The sequence below is a fragment of the Apus apus genome, chromosome 5, assembly GCF_020740795.1.
Source record: "Apus apus isolate bApuApu2 chromosome 5, bApuApu2.pri.cur, whole genome shotgun sequence".
NCBI lineage: Eukaryota > Metazoa > Chordata > Aves > Apodiformes > Apodidae > Apus > Apus apus.
This window is the reverse complement of record NC_067286.1, coordinates 48927452-48946687: the sequence shown is the minus strand read 5'-3', so window position 1 is coordinate 48946687 and position 19236 is coordinate 48927452. Positions and strand designations below refer to the sequence as shown.

General features: G+C 37.6%; 1 protein-coding gene across 8 annotated transcripts in view; it reads right to left on the bottom strand.

The window, feature by feature from the left end:
• Positions 1 to 1009: 1009 nt before the first annotated feature.
• DGLUCY (D-glutamate cyclase) overlaps positions 1010 to 19236 on the bottom strand; it is a 50696-nt gene continuing 32469 nt past the window's right edge. For 5 of the 8 annotated variants that reach the window (XM_051620540.1, XM_051620542.1, XM_051620539.1 and 2 more), the window contains 7 exons: positions 18747 to 18944; positions 16478 to 16738; positions 15903 to 16002; positions 13151 to 13299; positions 8171 to 8290; positions 6509 to 6660; positions 1010 to 1940 (listed from right to left, as the gene is read on the bottom strand). In XM_051620540.1, the coding sequence (XP_051476500.1) occupies positions 1797 to 1940; positions 6509 to 6660; positions 8171 to 8290; positions 13151 to 13299; positions 15903 to 16002; positions 16478 to 16738; positions 18747 to 18944 (1124 nt within the window). In that variant the 3' untranslated portion in view covers positions 1010 to 1796. Of the gene's footprint in view, positions 1941 to 6507; positions 6661 to 7268; positions 7402 to 8170; positions 8291 to 13150; positions 13300 to 15902; positions 16003 to 16477; positions 16739 to 18746; positions 18945 to 19236 lie in introns of those variants that run through there. The other 3 variants (XR_007889604.1, XR_007889603.1, XM_051620544.1) reach the window with 3 other exon arrangements.

Sequence of the window (19236 nt, the reverse complement as noted above, 5' to 3'; positions counted from 1 at the left end):
GTGTAATATGTCAGCAAGCTACTGAGCACGTACACTGAGAAGGAAATCAGCTGTCTCTTTCCAGACAGACATTTTTAAATTATGCCAATTTCATTTTGTGGGTTCTGTGCAGCAGTGAACATATGTCATCCTGTGGGGTTACTGGCTTTGGCAAAAAGCTCATGCATTCATATGAAATATTTTACTTAATAGTTATAGTTTGGAGAGTTTGGAGGCTTCCAAAGGAGATATTTTCTAATTCTGAAACTTCAAAGATGGTTTCAGGGCAACTTACTTTAAGAAGGCTTTAAATAAAGTGAATCTAAAAAAGTGACTGATCCCTAAAATAAACACTGAGAGCTTTGGTGAGTCTGAATGTCTAGCAGCAAGTCTGGCTTGAAATAAATTACAGTTTCTTTCCCTCATATTCAACTGTTTTAAGTCTTTAAAGGCCATGTACCCTCAAGGAATCCAGATTATTGTTCAAAGTGGTAAGAAATTATTTTCCTCATTCTCAAAAAGTTAAGTGTTTATCTCACATGAAGGAAAATAAAACTCACCTGCCAGAAAGAAAAGTAGACACAAAGTGTTGCTGGCTGTTGGAAGTCCACTGTCCTCTGGAAAAAGCAGTGGCTGAACAGAAGTGCCATTCTCATCACATTAAAGCACAATGGTTTTGATGCTTGCTTTTTGTACCATGACCATTATAACCACTTAATGATAGCTAAAGCATCAGTGCCTGAGAGGTGCGTGTCAAACATACCCTGTCCTCTGTGCTGCAAGGACTGACAGCTGGCAGAACGCCCTGACACTCAGGGAAAATCACAGCCTTAAATGACAGAAGTCAGGCACAATTCACAGCCACTTATCATGTCCTGGTTTGGCGTTAGTGGGCTTTTGAGGTGTCATTTAAGTTTGCTTCACTCAGTCCCATTTGGAGCTGAATTTCCATAACTGGAATTCATCTAAATGTTCATTTACATATTTTTTTTTATACTAAATGCAAATGTTTTAAAATTCATAATCAAGCTTGAATTTCTAAGCTTTAATTTTTAATCACTGTTTATGTAGTTAATTTATTTTTGAAAACAGGATACCTTGAAATGTTTACAAACTTTCTGTATTATCCAGTGTGGGACAAAATACATAAATGGTAAACTACTAAGACAGAGATGGCAAAAACAGTGTAGCCTGCGCTTTACACAGAAGGTCTGCAATGCTTCCCTTGCTTCCCTTAGCTCAGTTAAACCTCTCCCCTTATCTCCTCCCGCTTCCATAAACTATCCACCACCATAAGACAATCAATGTTATAAGGGTTACAGGAAGCATACAAGGGAGCTGCATTTAACAACTTTAACTACTGTAGCACTTACTGGTTGGTTGTTTTTTTGTTGTTTTTTTTTTGTCTCGACCCTCCCCTCTCCAGTGCAGCGGTTTTCCACACCACAAGGTATTTTTAAATCCAAGTTGCTACAAGTTACTTCCTGTTGCAGTTACGAGATTAGCAAAACAGGAAGAGCAATGCAACACTATTTTAATGACAAGCTTTCTTTGTAAAAGCCAGATCACATCTTAGTATATAGCATAATTTAATATCAGTTATAAAATGACAGAAGAGAAAGGTAAACCAAATCATCATGGTGGTATCTATCTTCTCACTTCACAGAGATGTTATAAGGGTAGCAATGAAAAGTTGTGTGTGACCAAAATGCCACAGATTAAAAGTCATCTGCTGCTGACCTTTTATACCTTGTGAGAGCCCAGGGAATAGGACTTAACATGGGAGCAACCCCTGGTGTAGAAAGCCCTGGGGCCAGTCACTGCTGCACTTCTCGCAGCAGCTCTTCAATCATATGTGAGTGGGTGTTGTAGAAGGGCAGTCCATCCACTTCCATTTCTAGGCTGGCAGTTTTTCCACTGCGGACCCCGTGCCGCACAAGTGTCTTCAGAAGCTTTTCTTCCTTCAAAACCAAATAAGTAGAATACAATTAAAATCCCAAATCAGACAAGAACATTTATCAAGATGTTTATTTTAAACCTAGAGAAGGCTCAGACCACATCTTCCATATCAATTGTGGATAGCATTTTGCTAAGACCATTTAAAAATTGTCCCCAAAAATATATTAAGTAACTGGAACTTACTGACTGACAGAAGTCCTCTATTCATGACTATTTAACTACTGAATGATATGATTATTCTCCATGCTCCCTCAAATATGATGTTGGTGACCAGACAGAAGCATGAATCCTTTCTGTCTGGTTTCAGGTTCTATATTGCACAAAACAGAATTAGAGGAACCTCTGCCCGAAGTGTCTCAAAAAACTACCTGTCGTCTCCCCAGCATAGCAGCTGGCTGCAGATGCAATTTTAAAGAAAAAGAACAGAAGGGAAAGAGAATACATCAGGAAAAAAGGTTACACAGATAACCTGGACAGGCTGCACAATCAGATTCCTGAATCTTCTGTAATCTTTGTGTGCCTTTTGATCTCTATCCTATTTGTTATTGGTTTATGAGAATTCTGATTGCTTAGAAAAGGGATGGGAAAAAAAGGAGAACCTGAAGTTGTGCTTCCTTGGAACTCTGAAATAGTAACTACTTCGCTTGTTTTAGAACTGCAACTCAATTTCATGTTTATAACCATTATTTTCTTGCTTAACAGTAACATAAGCAGATAACAAAGGCTGTTTGAAGTTGAGCTGATAAAGTACACAGAGGAACAAAAACCTTAGTTGTGAGCTAGGGGCCAGTAAGATGAAAAGACGGGATAAAAATCAACCCTGAAAAACCCCACAGTTCTGTGAACGGTGACATTAGAAGATGTTTCAGATGGATGTAGGTATAGCATAAACTGCTTTTCTTTTCATTTGACAGGAAATGTACACAGTAAAACTCTTTTTTACTGTCTTAGTATTTACTATGAAAATAATTTCTTTTTCTCTAATTCTCAAAAAAAAAAAAAATCTAAGAAAAAAAGCCTAGTCACATTTCATCTCCGCTCCCCAGCCCCATGGTAATTTACATAAGATCTTGAAATAGTTGTGCACTTATGTTTTTTCCCCTTTCTTTGCTAAGACTGGCTTTTCTGGTCTTTGGTCTGCTGTTCTCTTTCCATTTGTGTGAGCCCTTGCATTGACAGAAATTGCTGTGGAAAGAGCCCCACCAGTGTCCTTGACAAACTGTTCTATAAGCTGAAATACTTCTTGTTTGATATTCCTACACAACAACCTCTAGCAATGTCCTTTATCTCCTGGACACAACTGATGAAAAAATTATAAAGTTAAAATGTCTAATATCAAGTATCTTATTAAATGCTAGGTCTTTATTATTATTATTTTTCCTAGGAAGACTTCTAAGCCATAAAGAACATAATGGCTTTAGATCTGAATTTAGACACAATATGGTTATTTTACATAATATTTTATATGTTTAAAAGATAAACACTTCTGAAAGAATTAAAGTGTAACTTGTATGGTTAATTAGCAGAGATAAATTCTCTGCTATAATACTTGGTAATTTGCTTTCTGAATGTACTTTAAAAAGATTTGTCTTATATTTCCTGATAATGCATCCTAGTTCTTAACTGCAGCAAAATTAAATGAGGCACTAGTTTCTATTAAAGAAAAAATGTGCATAGTTACACAGTGTCAGTCTTGACATCATGTAACAATATAGCAGTGATACAGCTATTTAAGGAACTATCTGGATACACTGGTGCATAAAAAGTGCTACTTTGTAATTTATAAAATTAGACATATACATCAGCTTATGTTATAGAAATTATCATATATATTAATATATGAGTGCAAAGTTAAGCACCTGATCTTTCTGCATGAGAGAGGTATTTTTTAGCACCAAGTATCTCTGTGTGAAGTGACAGATCTCTCATGTCACAGAAGAGACATTTGAATTGTTTCTCTGTTAGTGCTCTGCTCTGCTTAAGTGGGGAAAAAGGTTTGATTGCTTAATACTATGTAACTAGGCCTGATAACGAGAATGCTATTGTTCCCATTTGTAAGGAATATACACAATGTACAGCACCCTTCCTTAGGTGAGGAGGGCTGCAATTTGCTCACATTTCTCTGTTCAGTAAATAATTATTTGGGGACTGAGTGGTATAAAAATGAAATAAAATGAAATAAAATAAAAACAACAAGCCAACCAACCAACCAAAATCCAAACCAAACCCAAAAAAAAAACACCCTAACAAAGAAAAACTCACATTAATAGAAAGCTAACTTGTGAATTTGCACTTTATTCAAGGAAAAAACTACCTTATTAATGACAGAGCTAATCAAGAATACTAAAACAAATATCACATATTTATATATTGCTCATTTTTAAAGTAACTCATATTATTATGAGTCATTATTTAAAAATCAACACTATAAATTTAGTTTCTTACTATTAATAAAGAGTTCAGTAAAAGAGCAACTGCCTGACATATTAACCTGGTTGTTAGAGGCAAGAAAATGCAGAGTTGACTGTAGGATGCTCAGCATTAGCTATGTTTGGATCAGTATGAATTAAATATATTTCCCTACAGTCATTTCAGTATAAAAGTACCAGGAACATCTGAAAAGTCAAACCAATATTGTATTAACCAACGTGGGGTTGGTTAGTGTTCAGTGGGAATGGGGAGCTCCACAGTTTTGGGGTTTGCAGCAGTGTGATCCTGACAGTGCATGAACAAGAGGCTGAAGAGAAACAACCTTTGTGTTTCAGGGGGTCTTCATTTAGTAATCACAGTCTAGAGCTTTCATGGAAGGAATGCTATTTTTGAAAGAAAAAGGAAACACATTAGAAGAAAGCTGTTTGGTGCTCAGGCACTCCTTCAGATGTCTGCTTTCCAATTACTAATAGACAAATATGAACACTGAGGTGCGTGTGTGTGGTGGTGCTTTTCAGCTCAGTGGGGTAATTATTACAGCATTAAAAGAAACTGGATTAGGCAGAAAGTAGCCATATAAACACAAATGGTGTGAATTATTTTTTATACTAATGGAATATGCGAACACTAATTTGTTCAATCCTCTCCACTGTTTATTGTTGCATGATTTATAATTAAAGATATCATATTCTCTTGTCAGACACTTTGTAATTTTCTCTCCTCCACAAAACAGTTTCCATTAATTTCACCTCATTAGATATTAGTATTGCACTTCCAATAGCCCATTACCGGATCATTATCAATATTCCCAGCTGTACAGCTTAGTAAAACAAAACCGAGAAAGACTTCCTGTACACAATATCACTTTTAATTACAGTATCTCATTACCAGGAATTTTGATCATAGTAGTTTTTAGGATATGTTAATTTAAAGGGGGTGAAAAAAAAAAAGAAAAAAAAAAAGGTAGATAAGACCAGAAAAAAACTTTGAAAAGTGAAAAGTCACAGATCTATTTTTGGAAAAGATTGCACTGAGAAGTGCCATATGCTTTGTTAAGTCAAAAAACAAGTGGCTACACTTTGGGATCAGCTTCAGTTTTATGACCTTTAAGTGAAAAAACAAAATAGCAAGAATTTAAAACAAAAAAAAAGTAAGACCTACTCTAAAATACTTAAGAGGTGCTTTGTTGGAATTTCACACAGAATATACCGTCATCTCAGGAGAAACACTCCACTGTTATGGGCGATATCTGGGGTAGACGGATTGCCTTTTGCTTGGCATTCTTGGAGGTCACCAACTTACAGGTTTTGTCCAAGTCTCTATGGAGGTAATCTGCCAATAAAACTGATTTGAAGTTCCTAAGTTACTTATACATATGATGGAAAAAAACCTTACTTGATCACTGAGTGTATATAGATATATATCTTTAAACACTGCCAAGTCATGTGCCAGGAATCCTGTGCTTAGCATGATGAGCACAGGTCACAGTCATTTCTCACCCCTCACCATTATTTACTTTTTCTCAGTCTGAAACTTTTGCAGTCCCAGAATATCATACTGTTCAGAGCTGCATTAGTCAAAACACATTTTAAAATACACACCTGCAAGTCTTTCTCCAACTTCAATTAAAAACCATTCAAAACTAATTATAGAAAGGTTCTAACATAACTACAAAAGGTGGAAAGATCGTAAGTAGGTGCAAAGATCAGAAGTACAGAGTGGCTTCTGTTTTAGGACTGTGACTTTAGATTTTGGAGGTGAGACATCTCAAGGAGGATGCACCAGAGATTTATAAAATCATAAGCAATGCTAAGAAAGTGAACAGGGAATTTTAATCACTGTATCGCAATATAAGGATTTCTTGTACTGCCCATAAAATTGTAGCACTGTCTTGTGCTTGAAGTCACAGCACAAAAATACATTAATTTTTTAGGATTTTAATGGTCAATCTGACTTGAATCCTTTGTGGAATATTCTGAAGTACAGTGTGGCTGCTCATCAACTGGGGATTCCCAACAGTCACCAGAAGACCACGTGAAGGTAAACTATTGACCTGGATGGGGCAGCATTTAGCTCCTGGTAGCCAATTCCATCTACATTTCATAGGCAAGTCACAGCTCCCTGGTCCTACAAGAATTACCTTGGTAACAGATGGAAGTGCTGATAGCCAGCCAGCCTTCTTTGACAACTGTGGAAACCCAACAGCTTTCCTCAGGTAGCGGTCATGGACTTCACAAGTGCTGAGGAGATACAGAGCGCAAGCAATGGCATAGCCTCCCCAGTTAGAGACCCCTGCAAAAGAACGTCACCATGAAACCAAACTGCAAAAAAATAAACAGTGGCTATTGCAAAGATCCCCAACCTGCACGAGTCACTAAGCATGAACAACTGAGTCTCATGTAGTGATGGTGAATTGGAACATGGATACGAATTACATATTAACATAAAGTTGGAACATTTCTTTCAGAACTACACAATTGCTTAACATACCAAAATGGTTTCTGTAGTATTTCAAATTAAATTTCTGCAGGTTTCCATCTAGTTTACTTTGTGGTTTGTCCTTCCAACAAAGCAAAAACTCAAATGGGCATGGCCTTTAACACAATTCCCATTGGCTTATTGATGGAAAGTCCAGAACTGTGAAGAGTTGTATTTTGCTTTTAACCAGAGACAGGCAGAGAATTTTGATTAAGTGTCCAAAACCAGACAAATTTTCACTGGTGTCAGATTTTAGAATGAAATGCTGCAGCATTGCAGATAATTCCTTTTTGGTCACAAAAGCTGCCTGATTAAAGGGTGTATCTATTGTATTAGATATGAAGCAGTGGTGAAACTGTGTCTTGACAATATGTCTGTTAGATTTGAAACTTATGCAAGAAGTTATTTCTGCTGCCTTGTACCTTTTCCAGAGATGTAGAACAGCAACATTTTCAAAAAGTGTAGAGGTTGTTTTAGTGCCATGTAGTTTTTCATAGTTATATATGTCCAAACTTCCACCTCAACTGCCTTTGCAGGGTCTGTGTGTGAGAGTTGCTTTCGAAGTAAAAAAAAAACAACCATCAGAATTGCCTCTGTAGGTGCTATATAAATATAGCCATAAGAAGTAGATGCAATTACCATCTCACTCTGATTTCCCCCCCAAAATTGCTGGTTTATTATCAGAAGTGTTTGACAGCCATGTTAGAAACTTAGAAGCCTGAGCCTAAGTACAGTATGGACCATTCAGTTCATAAATTGGTCCTTGCTGAACATGTATCCCTGAGAATTTTACTTCATGCTGGTGAAGATGTTGGGGTAGAAGAGAATTATAACTATAATATTCAACTTTTGTTGCATATTAAGAAGGTATATCTGTCCCCCAGTGGCTGTGGAAAAGACTTATCTCTTAATGTAAGAACAATATGACTGATGACCCTGACAGAATCACACCCACAGAAGCTCATCAAATATGCTGAAAATTCACATGTGCATAGGCATTTTAATTCCCACACAGATAACTTTTTCCAGTCTTCCTTGTTATTTTATTTAAGGTGTGATTTTTCAAGAATATTCAGGATTTGCCTAATTACTTCCAATTAAATGCACTTTCTTCACGGAACATCCTCAATTTTTAATTGTCCCTGCTGGAACTGTAGTTGCTCAACTAGTCAGAAAATGGAACTAACAGAGACAGATTTGTTTGCTAATGCTGACTTGGGTATACAAAGAAAGGGCTGATACAAATTAGTTGGAAAGACAGACATTTTCTTGTCAGTTCTAGTCTCAGACATCAGCAACTCTCCCACCTAAATAAATCTCTTACCGGCCACAACAGTAAAATCAGCTTCAACATCACAAGCTATAACATCTCCATTTTTTATGTGCTTCTTTACAGCATCTTTTACTTTGCCCATGCCTAATTCATTTCCTCCATCTCCAACACCTTTATCAAAAGAGAAAAAAAGACCAAATGAGTATGAACCCAGATTATAACTAACAATCCCTTTAGAAAGCATCCAGTGTCTTCCCCAGTGTCGCTGTGATAGTTCATAGCTCCATACCAGACAATTTATCCTTTTAATCAAAAGTGTCTAAAAACAAGAGACTGCAAATTCAATAGCTGAAAGCATCACATGTGAACCTGTAAGCATAGGCATGTGATGTGTGCTGTACTGGTGCACACAAAAGAAATAGAAATTTTCAGGTGTTCTTGAACTGCAGACAGAATTAAGGTAGTAAACTTTCCTTATGGAAGGTCTTAAATGTGTGTTTCATATAATGCATTATCATAAGTGTTTCATATAATGCATTATCATAAGTACATTAGCACAATTAGAGAAAGAAGATAGAAAATGAATAAAAAATAAGCTTGAAAAATTATTCTATGATTCTGTAATAAAGGAAGCATAGAAAATTTCAGCTTGTTACAAGCTTTAATTAAAAAAAAAAAAAAGGGAGATTAAAAGTAGCAATTATTGCAAAAAGATAAGCAAAAATACAGGTAAAGACTTACACAGAAATAGGATTTACTGCACTGGCAATCTGTTTCACACAGCTCACTATCCTTATGCCACAGTGTACAAAGAGCGCAACCTTGTGTAGTATCACTGCTTGTGTTTTTTTCAAGTAATTTTTGAAAAAAATAGCTAGCTGTTGGTGGTTTGTTTTTGGTTTTGTTTTGTTAGTTTGTTTTTAAGTGTTCAGGGTGTGGCGTCTTGATTTTTGTTGGTCAAGTATGTATAAAGGCTGTATTTTATCTCTGTGATTTCAGTAAAATCAATGTGTGCCATGTAATTTCAGGAAAACTCTGGGCAACCCTGTGTTTGGGACATAAAATTGTTAATGACATTCAGAGAACTGGAGATGTGGAAAACACGTAAACTCGCAGCTTACAAGAAAGCTGGATAGTACCTCTAGTCTCTTAACAACATATAACCCCCCCCCCCCCCCAAATCCATCTATTGAAATGGAAATTAATATTTCTCTGTCACCTGTTAGTCTAAATGGCATCTTCTCAAGTTTGCAGATTTTATAGAAAAAATCTAGTCAATGTCTGTGAAACAGAACAAAGAGCTCCAAGTCCTCACTGCAATGTATGGTATTTGAATTTGAAATCTGTTCTAATGCATAGCATGTGTTACAGGAGAGAAATTACAGTATTTATAATTTACACTTCAAGCCCTGAAAATTGATAAATTAAACACTTACAGTAACTGCATAAATATCTCACATAAGTCTGTAGCAATTTTCTTCTTAAGTGAAATTGAAGGTTATTTCTCAGCAGCAATTTATTTAACTCCACGAGTCTATACAGTCAAGGGGAGAGTACCTGAGTGACACATAACTTACACAAAAGGATTTGCCACAGAACAGCTAATCTTTTTTCTTATCTGCCTTGATAATCTGTTCACATTTATATTGGTGTTAGGGTTTAATGTTGCTTTCTAAAATCTCTTTGCTGGTAGTACTTTTCAAATAGGTAATGACACAGTCATGGTGCCTCTATCATGATAGATAAACAAGGTAGTTACTACTGTTTTGTAAGAGTCCACACAATGTTTTCTTTTTTCTTAGCTTCAGAATCCAAAGAGTTCCTCTTAATATTATTTAAAAAAACTAAATGGATTCTTGTCCTTTGAAGACCATCCACAGTGTATTTCACTGAAAGCTACTAATTTGTTGTTCAGGTTTGGTTTTTTTTGGTATCAGCCTTGCTTTGCTTTTTGTTGTCTTTGTGGAGACCCTGTCACGAGGGTGGTTATAGCAGATCTACTGCTATGGAAGGATCCCATTAGCATTACACGGGGAGAAAAAGAACACCACACCAAAAATTTTTCTGAACCATCTGTTTTCTTCTTCCTCTACACCCTGGCAGGGGACTACATTTTACTGTTGATTTCCACAGTGAGATTCACCAGACAAAATGCAGCCATCTACAGGAGCTAGTCAGCAGAGGGGAATAGACCCTTCAAACATTCAGTTTGTCTCATCCCAAGGCAAACATCTCAAATAGAGATGTCTGAAAATAGACAAGATGAATCCTCAGCTCCTAGAGGCCTGAGTGCTTTCCAGACAGAGGAAAAAGACCTTCCACTCAAGTTTTCACCAATACATTTGTTTCTGAAACTACATTCATTAAAAAATGCAGGAAACGCCAGTCTTCTGTGCTAAAAATCATTGGTATGAAAGGGGAACAAGTGTGACCACGTTTTCATGCAGCACTTTGGGAAGCTTTTCATTAGCTCCTATATAAATAGCATAGAGCTACGTCAATTTTATGACAGCTGCAAAAAAAAAATAATAAAATTGCATGTGGTTTTGGTAACATCTCTTGATCTTTTATTTCATTATTTTCTGGAAAATGAGTCCTTCCAACCTCAGTCTTTCCTGTCTTCTGATTTTGTATATTCCTGAAGGTCGCTGCTTACTCCATGACTTTTTATTACAGAGGTCCCCATGCAGCTGTAGGCATTGTTCACAATTTGTCTGTGGTCAGATTCCTAGATCAGATTTTTCTTTAAACACAGATTTTGTTTTAAATTAAAAACTTGAGAGCAATAAATCAGCATATAACAAATGTTCTATTATTTTCCCTCTCCACCTACTAACACAGTGCTTCTTGCCAATGAGCACACTACATGAAGACTTCTTTAAGGCTGAAAACTTGAACTTTCTAGTCTATAAAGTTATAGGAATAGTCAGCCTTAAATGAGCCTTTATGATACTTGCATTTTTATTTTGAAACTAGACATATGCCTCCAGATTCCTACTGACCATGATGGAAGTCAAAGATAGCTCCAGGAGAAAGATTTACCATCGTCAGTAGCAATACGTTATCATCAGCAATAAGAGATCAGACACGAAGGCCACACCCAGATCCCTGCCTTGCTAAGCTAGGCTTTGCAGAAATACATTGAAAAAAGCCAACAGCTATCCCAAGATATTGTAACCAAATTAAAAAAACAGACACAAAAGTTTGTGTGATAAGCAAAACAAGAAATGATAACCAGGTAACAGGCAATGTGAGAAACAATGACATTGTTTTTCTACAGATACTCAGCTAGTTCTCAGTATAGAGTATCAGTGTTCACCAGTTCCAAGGGGGACCAGAGCAGACACCTTCATTACCTTTTGAAGCTTATGACTTGTTAAATTATGCAGACATCTCTTTAGAGAAAATTCACAGCAATGAGATGCAGTGAATCTAGGAATAACTGCTTTTTCTTATTCACAAGCCTGTGGTATTTTTAATTAATGGCATTTCATAGTATAGTTGAATATTCAGGGGATGTTTAAAACAAACTACATTCTGCTGCACAAATTTAAATTCCCACCCTGTAGAATACTCCAAACTCCACCTAATCAGTAATATACCTTGAGCTGCTCGGCAGAGATATTTTAAGAAATTAGGGTATTTTTATTAGAGGAATCAGGATGTGATGTAATGTAAATAGCTGGAAAGTCCTTGTATCAACAGTCTAAAATCAGGGAAAAAGTAATTGAAATTAACTGCAGCTGATCAAGCGCTGAGGCATTTTGCTAAACATCTTCATGAAAGAGAGCTTCTTCTGTCCTTATTCAGTCAATCTCCGGCTTCCCAGGTGAGATTGCCAACAGAGTGCCACCTAGAGTGCTTTTTGAATGCTGGAAATTACTCCTTAGAACAGGAAAAATTCTGCCTTAAGTCTAAGGTAAATATATTGCACGGTTTAAGATAGTACAAAAAAATACCAGTGAACTGTACTGCTATGCAGATTGTAAATGCTCCTAACACAGTGAAATTAGACTATGATTATCTCTACAGAAGCACTCTTAATTCTGTGGAAACATTTGAAAAACAACACTATCAAAAAGTCAAAGTGCCAGTGCTTTTGATAATACTTAGGAGTGAGTCCACAGCACTAGAATAAGAAAAAAAGCCAGATCGTGTTCTGATGTGACTGAAATCAGCCTGTCATGGACACTTTTTCTAATTTTGTGACACTTACTTCTAATTTTGTTTCCAATATTTAAACAGATTATATATCTCCTAACTTCATTTTGGGCCACACAGTGTAGCACTAAGCATTTGATTGTACAAGGACATTGTGCAACACTTTATATATATCTGGGAATCCTTGACGTATGGCATATTCTTTCAAAACCAGATACAAATCAGTTTTCAGGAATAAAAGATCTACCAACAAAAGAGAGGGGCACTGTGTTGACAACAGCACTCTTAGTAGATGTTAGTCAATGCTAACGTAGTTTTGTCAGGAAGGACAATGTACTCTTTTAAGGATTATTATTGTACCTGTGTACTTCATTAGAGAAGGCACTATTATAATAGATATAAATATACAATCCTTACTCAAGATAATGTATTGCTAAAAGGCAATGTAAACTAAGATTCTATCTAGAGTGCTCTTTTAACATAGATTTTTATGTGTAATGTTTCCATTCAGTATTAATATGCTTCCTATGCTGCCTTTCACACATGAAATACAGGAAAAAGCCAGAGTCAAAAATGACACTTGGAGAAGCATATGTGTGCAAACTGATAATACACACATCTGGGCTTGCTTTTTTTGTCCTTAAATAACTTTGAAATAAACTTCTTCACTTTTTTGGGTTGTGAGAACCCTTCAACAGAAACCTCTAATTTTTCTCCGGCAATGGTCTCTAAATTCAACCACGACAAACAGCTGTAGCCCACAAGTGGTTATTCAGCACCTGCCTCCTCCTCCCTCCCCTTCACTTCCAGTAAGAGTTCCTGTTTTGTGCTTCTCTTGCTTCTGAGAATATAACACAACCTCACACATACCTGTTGTTGAGACTCCTGGAATGGTTTGTGCAGCTAAAAATAGTTCATCTATGGGATCCACTAGATGTTTAATGTTAACTTTCCTGGCATTGTAATAATTGCCATCAGCAGCCACCCCAGCACGCTCTATTGCTATCAGGTGATCAAATCTGGTTAGAGGCAAGTGAAAAAACAGAGGAGAGGATTTAAAGCTGTGATTCTCACATCACCATCTCTTCTGTTGGCTGCTAATGTATCATGTTGCATTTGGTTCTACTTTTTGACCATGTGGGATTCAAGGTAAAACTTGGATACTCTTTTGTTCTTTCTGAATGTTCTCTACAGTTTGTTTTCAAAGGTTAGTCTAGTTTCTCTATAACTTTAGTGCAACTCCCCGTCCTGATGTGAGCCAGGATAAAGCCCATTTTCCTTTTCCTGATTTTTTTTTTTCCCTTTAGTAAGCTTTCTTTTAACTAGCACCAGAGCGTTCCAACTAAGACTGATAACAGCAGAATGTTTTTCTAACTGCTGGGTCTTCAAGGTCACACCTTTACTCTGCCGGCTCAGACACTATGGGGAGATCTATGACCCCCCTGTAGGAGGCTGAGTTAGACAGACAGCAAAATTGGCCAGAGCTATTCCATTCCATATATCTACGTAAGCTCAGAGGAAGGCCAGAGATCACAGAAGACAACTTCCTTCCTCCTTCTTCTTCCCTTCTCTCCTGTCCATGGCCGGCGTCCGGGAAGAACTCTGTCCATCCATCATTGTAGACCCCCAGGCTTGAGCTCTCATGACTCTCATCACTCTCTGCTCTTTCTGGCACCACCGCTCAGTGCTGCTGTGCCGGACATGCTAGAACTTCAGGACAAGCTGGAAAGCAGCCAGGTGGTGTTGCCGCTATTGACATTGCTCATGTCTTTTTCTCTATTCCTCTAGCACCAGAGTGCAGGCCACAGTTTGCTTTCACCTGGAGGGGAGTCCAGTACACCTGGAATTGACTGCCCCAGGGGTGGAAACACTGCTCAACCATTTGCCATGGACTGATCCATGCTGCACTGGAGAAGGGTGGATCTCCAGAACACCTGCAGTACATCAGTTAGAAAAACACTCTACCATTGTCAGTCTTAGTTGGAACGCTCTGGTGCTAATTAAAAGAAAGCTTACTGAAGGAAAAAAATAATCAGTAAAAGGAAAAGTGGCTTCATCCTGGCTCAAACCGGGACACTCACTCAAACCACATTTGCCACCAAGAAATTGAGAGGTTCCTGAAATCCTTCTAGCCAGCATTCACTTGGGTCAGCCATCTGGCCTTGCTCTGTTCCACATTAAAATACAGAATATCTTGTAAGACCGTAGTTTCTACAGGTATTATAAAAGAAAATAAACAAGCGGCAAATTAATGATCATCTAAATCCTTGTTAGTGTAAATACAATCTCTGCTTAAAGTACATTGTTTGGCAAGTGTTTATTTGTTCCTAGTTTTTTGGTTTGGGTCTCTAGCATTGGGAGATTTTAGTCAATGGCTATTTTGTTAGTTATGACAAATGTACTGCAGAGTTCCAATGGTTGAAACAGAATTCCAGTACTCAGTTCTGTCACTGTATGTTAGGATTAAGTTATTTTGTTTGTCTTTCTCCAAAGGTACTGTCAAGAGGTTACTAATTTTGCTGCATTACTGAATGGTTTTGTGGGTGGGTATCTGTGGTGACTCCAGAGACCTTAAGCAAGCTAGTTGTCTACTTTAAAGAAACACTTTAGCTTTTTGGGACTGTGGATGAATTGAAACAGAAACTGGCTGTATTTACATTATGCATAGCTATAAAACACATTTTTAAAGCAATACACAAAATAATGATGGCAGTATCATGCATACTATTACAGCATATATATTATAGAATACACTAACCTGTGGAAAGAAATGAAAATTAAGTTGATGAAGCAAATACAAATTGAAATATCTTTTTATTAAAAAGAACAAATTGAAGGCAACAACATTTAAGTGCTTTATGAGGAAAGATCAATAACAATGAGCCATGTGTGCATAATTAAAGGGAATGACTGCTAAGCAATGATATGTGTGTGCAGCTATTTAGCAAATTTTCTGGTGCATTAACCCTAACCACACCCTTTCTATAAATCTGAATTTTTACCCAACATTGTTATACTCAACAATCCATATGCAAACTGTTAAAATAAATATTGAGAAGTACAAGCATACATCTATAATTCTGGCTTTGTCTGCCTAAAGACAGATGCAAAAGATGATCACTTTCACACTACTACACACATTTGACATTTTATTAAACCAGATCAGGTTCCCCAGTTATCAGACTGGAGCCGAAGATCTAGAAAGTGAATGCACTCCACAACTCTTTTTTCCTAGGTCTTTCACTGACTCTGGCATAATACTTCCCCTTTCTGATTTTCTCATTTTTAAAAGCTGGTAAAATAATATATATTGTGTTTGTATATGAATCTATCGAATAACAGCTGAAAAGCTTTCAGATTTTTTTCAAAGAAACAAAGCTATTGATAGATGAAGCATTGTTTCTTTTTTTGTACTTCAGAGATGCATAATTGCAGAATAATATGGAATTCAGTACTTTATGTGTGCTCCAATGCCAAAGTTTGTCTCCAAAGTTTGTTCTGTTTGTTCCAAGTCTTAAGGGTTTAGTTTTTACATTACACCTTCTTACATAATTGTAATTATTTTTATTATAACTTTAAACAGTAAAGGTGTGACCCATTCTCAAAAACAGAATACACATACCTAGGTCTTCCAGGATTCCCATTCTCACACAAAAACATTAAGGCTGAATCGGCATTTTCCTTTTGATAACTCAACAGAGGGACAGGTCTCTTCAAGATTCCTACAGGGAAACAGAATACAAACTCTGATCCTATGTACTTTTTCTTTAATATGTGTTTGAGTAACTTTAAAAAAAAATAAAATAAAAAGCAAAACACTTAGAAGAGTAAGGACTGTGTACTTGCGGAGTTCCTAATAAGGTCCCTGCATCCTCACTTTAAATGAAACTTGTTTGGATGTTTGTGCTAGTAAATGGGGCCTTAAGACAGAAAACAGGTCTCCAAGAATAAGAACCAACACCCAGAATTCATCACAAATGGCAAATCCACAATCAGAACCCCCACACATAAGCATTAACTTGATGCCAGCTAGGTATAACAAAATGTCATCCTAGCAATGCTGATCAGAGCTCAGAGGATGAACTCGGGTTCATTCCCTGGAAAAGAAAAAATCCTGTACTAAGTGACAGTGACATTAACTGAAGCAAATCTTGGCTCAAGTTGTCAAGAGAAAAACTGCAGAAACCTGTGTCTCACCTAGTTGAACAGCCTCCTCAATAATCTTTTCATACAGATCCATGGCTCGCTGATCTGTTACTATGGCAACCTCTTTCTCCAAGGCCTGCAATATGGCTGCGATCGCCAGGGCTCCCGGAGGCCCGTCGTTCTCCTCCGGCGGCTGGTAAGTGAAGTGGGTAGGAAATCCAGTTGTGAGCAGCACGGACCGAGCGTGGGAGATGGCCAGGCCAGCCCTCAGCAGCTCACCCTGCTGCTGGAGATGGACTATACCCCGGTCTCCTAGAAAAGTGTTTTCAAAGAGATCAGTACGTGTCAACATATCATTCTGCCTTTGAAGTTCTGTGTGGGTGAACCTGCATACTTTAATGACAGAAAATAATTTAGAAAAATAAAAACCTCTGGTCAAGGCAGGAATTGGGGCAATTTCCTCAGGAAACCTAGCAAGGTGTAGGATATGAGTAATGAAGATAATGGGCTGTGCTTCCAGGTTAAGAATTTCAATTAACTGCATTTTGAAAATTACTATAACTAGCATTTCTAGGTACTAGTGTAAATAGCTTTTTTGGAGCACTTATTGAATATTTTTCCTTTCCTTCGCCCCTCTGCTTTCCTCTGATCTGTGGTGACTGTGACTAGCTACTGAAGCTGGGTTCCAACCAAAGCATCCCACGGCTTACAAAAGTTTTGATGCAGACATCAGATGAGTACACAGGTTCTTTTTTTCCATTTAGCACTGTCCCTTAGGAAGAGCTAACTCCCAAATAAATTAATTAACTTAATGAAATGGGAGGTTTCAGAGACATTGTGAGTTACCAGGAGACTTTGTGAACTCAATTAATACAGTGGTATCCAGGTGACTGGTAAAGATCTTGTAACACTTCATGTAGTAGAGAACCATGTTGGACCTTGAGAAACAGGTGAACATTAACAGATGTTTCTTCTCATGAGTTACTCCCTAAAGAAGCAACACTGTGTTATCTGTCGTTCATTGTTCAAACACTTCCTATCCCCTCTCCCTTCTCTGGCACTTGGAAACACAAGTTCCCTGCACAGTCCTTCCCATTTGCTAGTGCTCCTGAAAACCACAAATAGCAGCACAATGTGCCAGTATTCATGGGCTGATAGTGAGAGGTAAGTCCTCACTATTGTTTTCTAGCCTTCTCACATCTTCATCTTTCTCACCTTCCCCCTGCCCCTCCGCTGCCTTGCACTTTCTTCTTTTTGTCCTCAGTTTCCCCTTTGCCATTTCTCTGTTCCTCCTACAGAAAAACAAGTTCTGAACAAAACTTAAGTAACAGAAGCAGGGAATGCTAGTCTCTGAGAAGTGGGGTGTAACTGAGATAAAGTACTGTACTCTCCTTTAGCAGTAAAATGAGCTAACTCTGAAGTTAGGTCCTGTATTTCTGCAGGGCATGGCTCTATGCCAAGATGAACTCCAGCGAGGGGGAAAAGGAGAGGCCTTGTGAGTAAAAATACACAGACCCAAACATGTGCATACAGCCCAAACCCGGAGCTTCGGAGAGCTGGGCGTAAGCTGTTTCCCACTACTGCCTACAGAGGATTTCAGAAAATTTATGGGAAACTGAGAGAAAATTTACAGCAGACAGAGGGGACTAATTCAGTGTGTACTTTAGGAATGGTTATGCTATTCGGTTTGCCTGTTCACCCCCTCATCTTCCTTGTGCACACATGCAGCCCTAACTCTCAACCTTCTGCAGTGACCAAGTCACTTTGGTCCATCACACAACACCTCAGTGATGAGTATGTCAGCAGAGCTCGATGTCATTCCACCTATCAGAGAGCTATGTTTGAAAACCACATGGAACTACTAGAATTTTCCAGTTGGAACACAGCAGTCATGAATATATGTAAAGAAAAGTGCTATTTGCTCCACAGTGAATACCCATGTAGCTATTACCAGCATCCTGAGGTGCCCTGAACTTTACATACCAGTTTCAGTTTTATGCAGTAACATTCCTTCTCCCTGTGGCCTCTCCAGTCTGCTGTAAACATTGATGCTTCTGTGTACTTTGAGAGTACACAGTCATCAAGATTTCATTACCCATGAGGTTGAGTCGTTTTGGCCAGACTCTGATATTAAGAATGGTAACAGAAAATCTAAGAACTGGTTATTTTGACTCACTGTGTTCCACGAAGAATGTTTAAAATCTTAACATGGCCTTTAGACTCACTGTGTTCTTGAACTTCATGACTATCTAAAAAAAGCATTTCAGGTCATTTCTAGCTCATAACAAATCCACTAAAGGAAGAGAGTTTTTGTTTTTACCTGGATCTATTCCAATTAGGGTCTCTAGAGTCTTTATCTTTTGGGCTGCTTCTGCTGACACAATACTATAATGCAGAGGATCTTGAGAAATGCAGTGAACTTGTGGGGCTTCTCTTGAGGATCTGACTGTGACATTGTCATTCTTCAGGTCAGTAATGAACATGCAGCCAGGGGAATGAGTAAAAGCTAATGGAGCTCCTAAGTTGGATGAAAAAAAAATCAAATAAGCATATTATTGCAAAGAATGGAAATACCAGAATGATAAAATTGCAAAAAGTTATTTAACAACACAGAGTTCCTGCCTGATGACACTTATATTACAAAACCAGTTGATATTATAAGTTACACTGCAACAATTCATACACTCTGAGAAAGAAAAGTGTGCATGTACATCTGAAAATGTTTTCACTTTTTAAAAGTTCATGTGGGTAGCTTACATCAGTTTTTTTCTACAACATCCTCTTTGGTATAAACTTAAGGCAACTTAGGA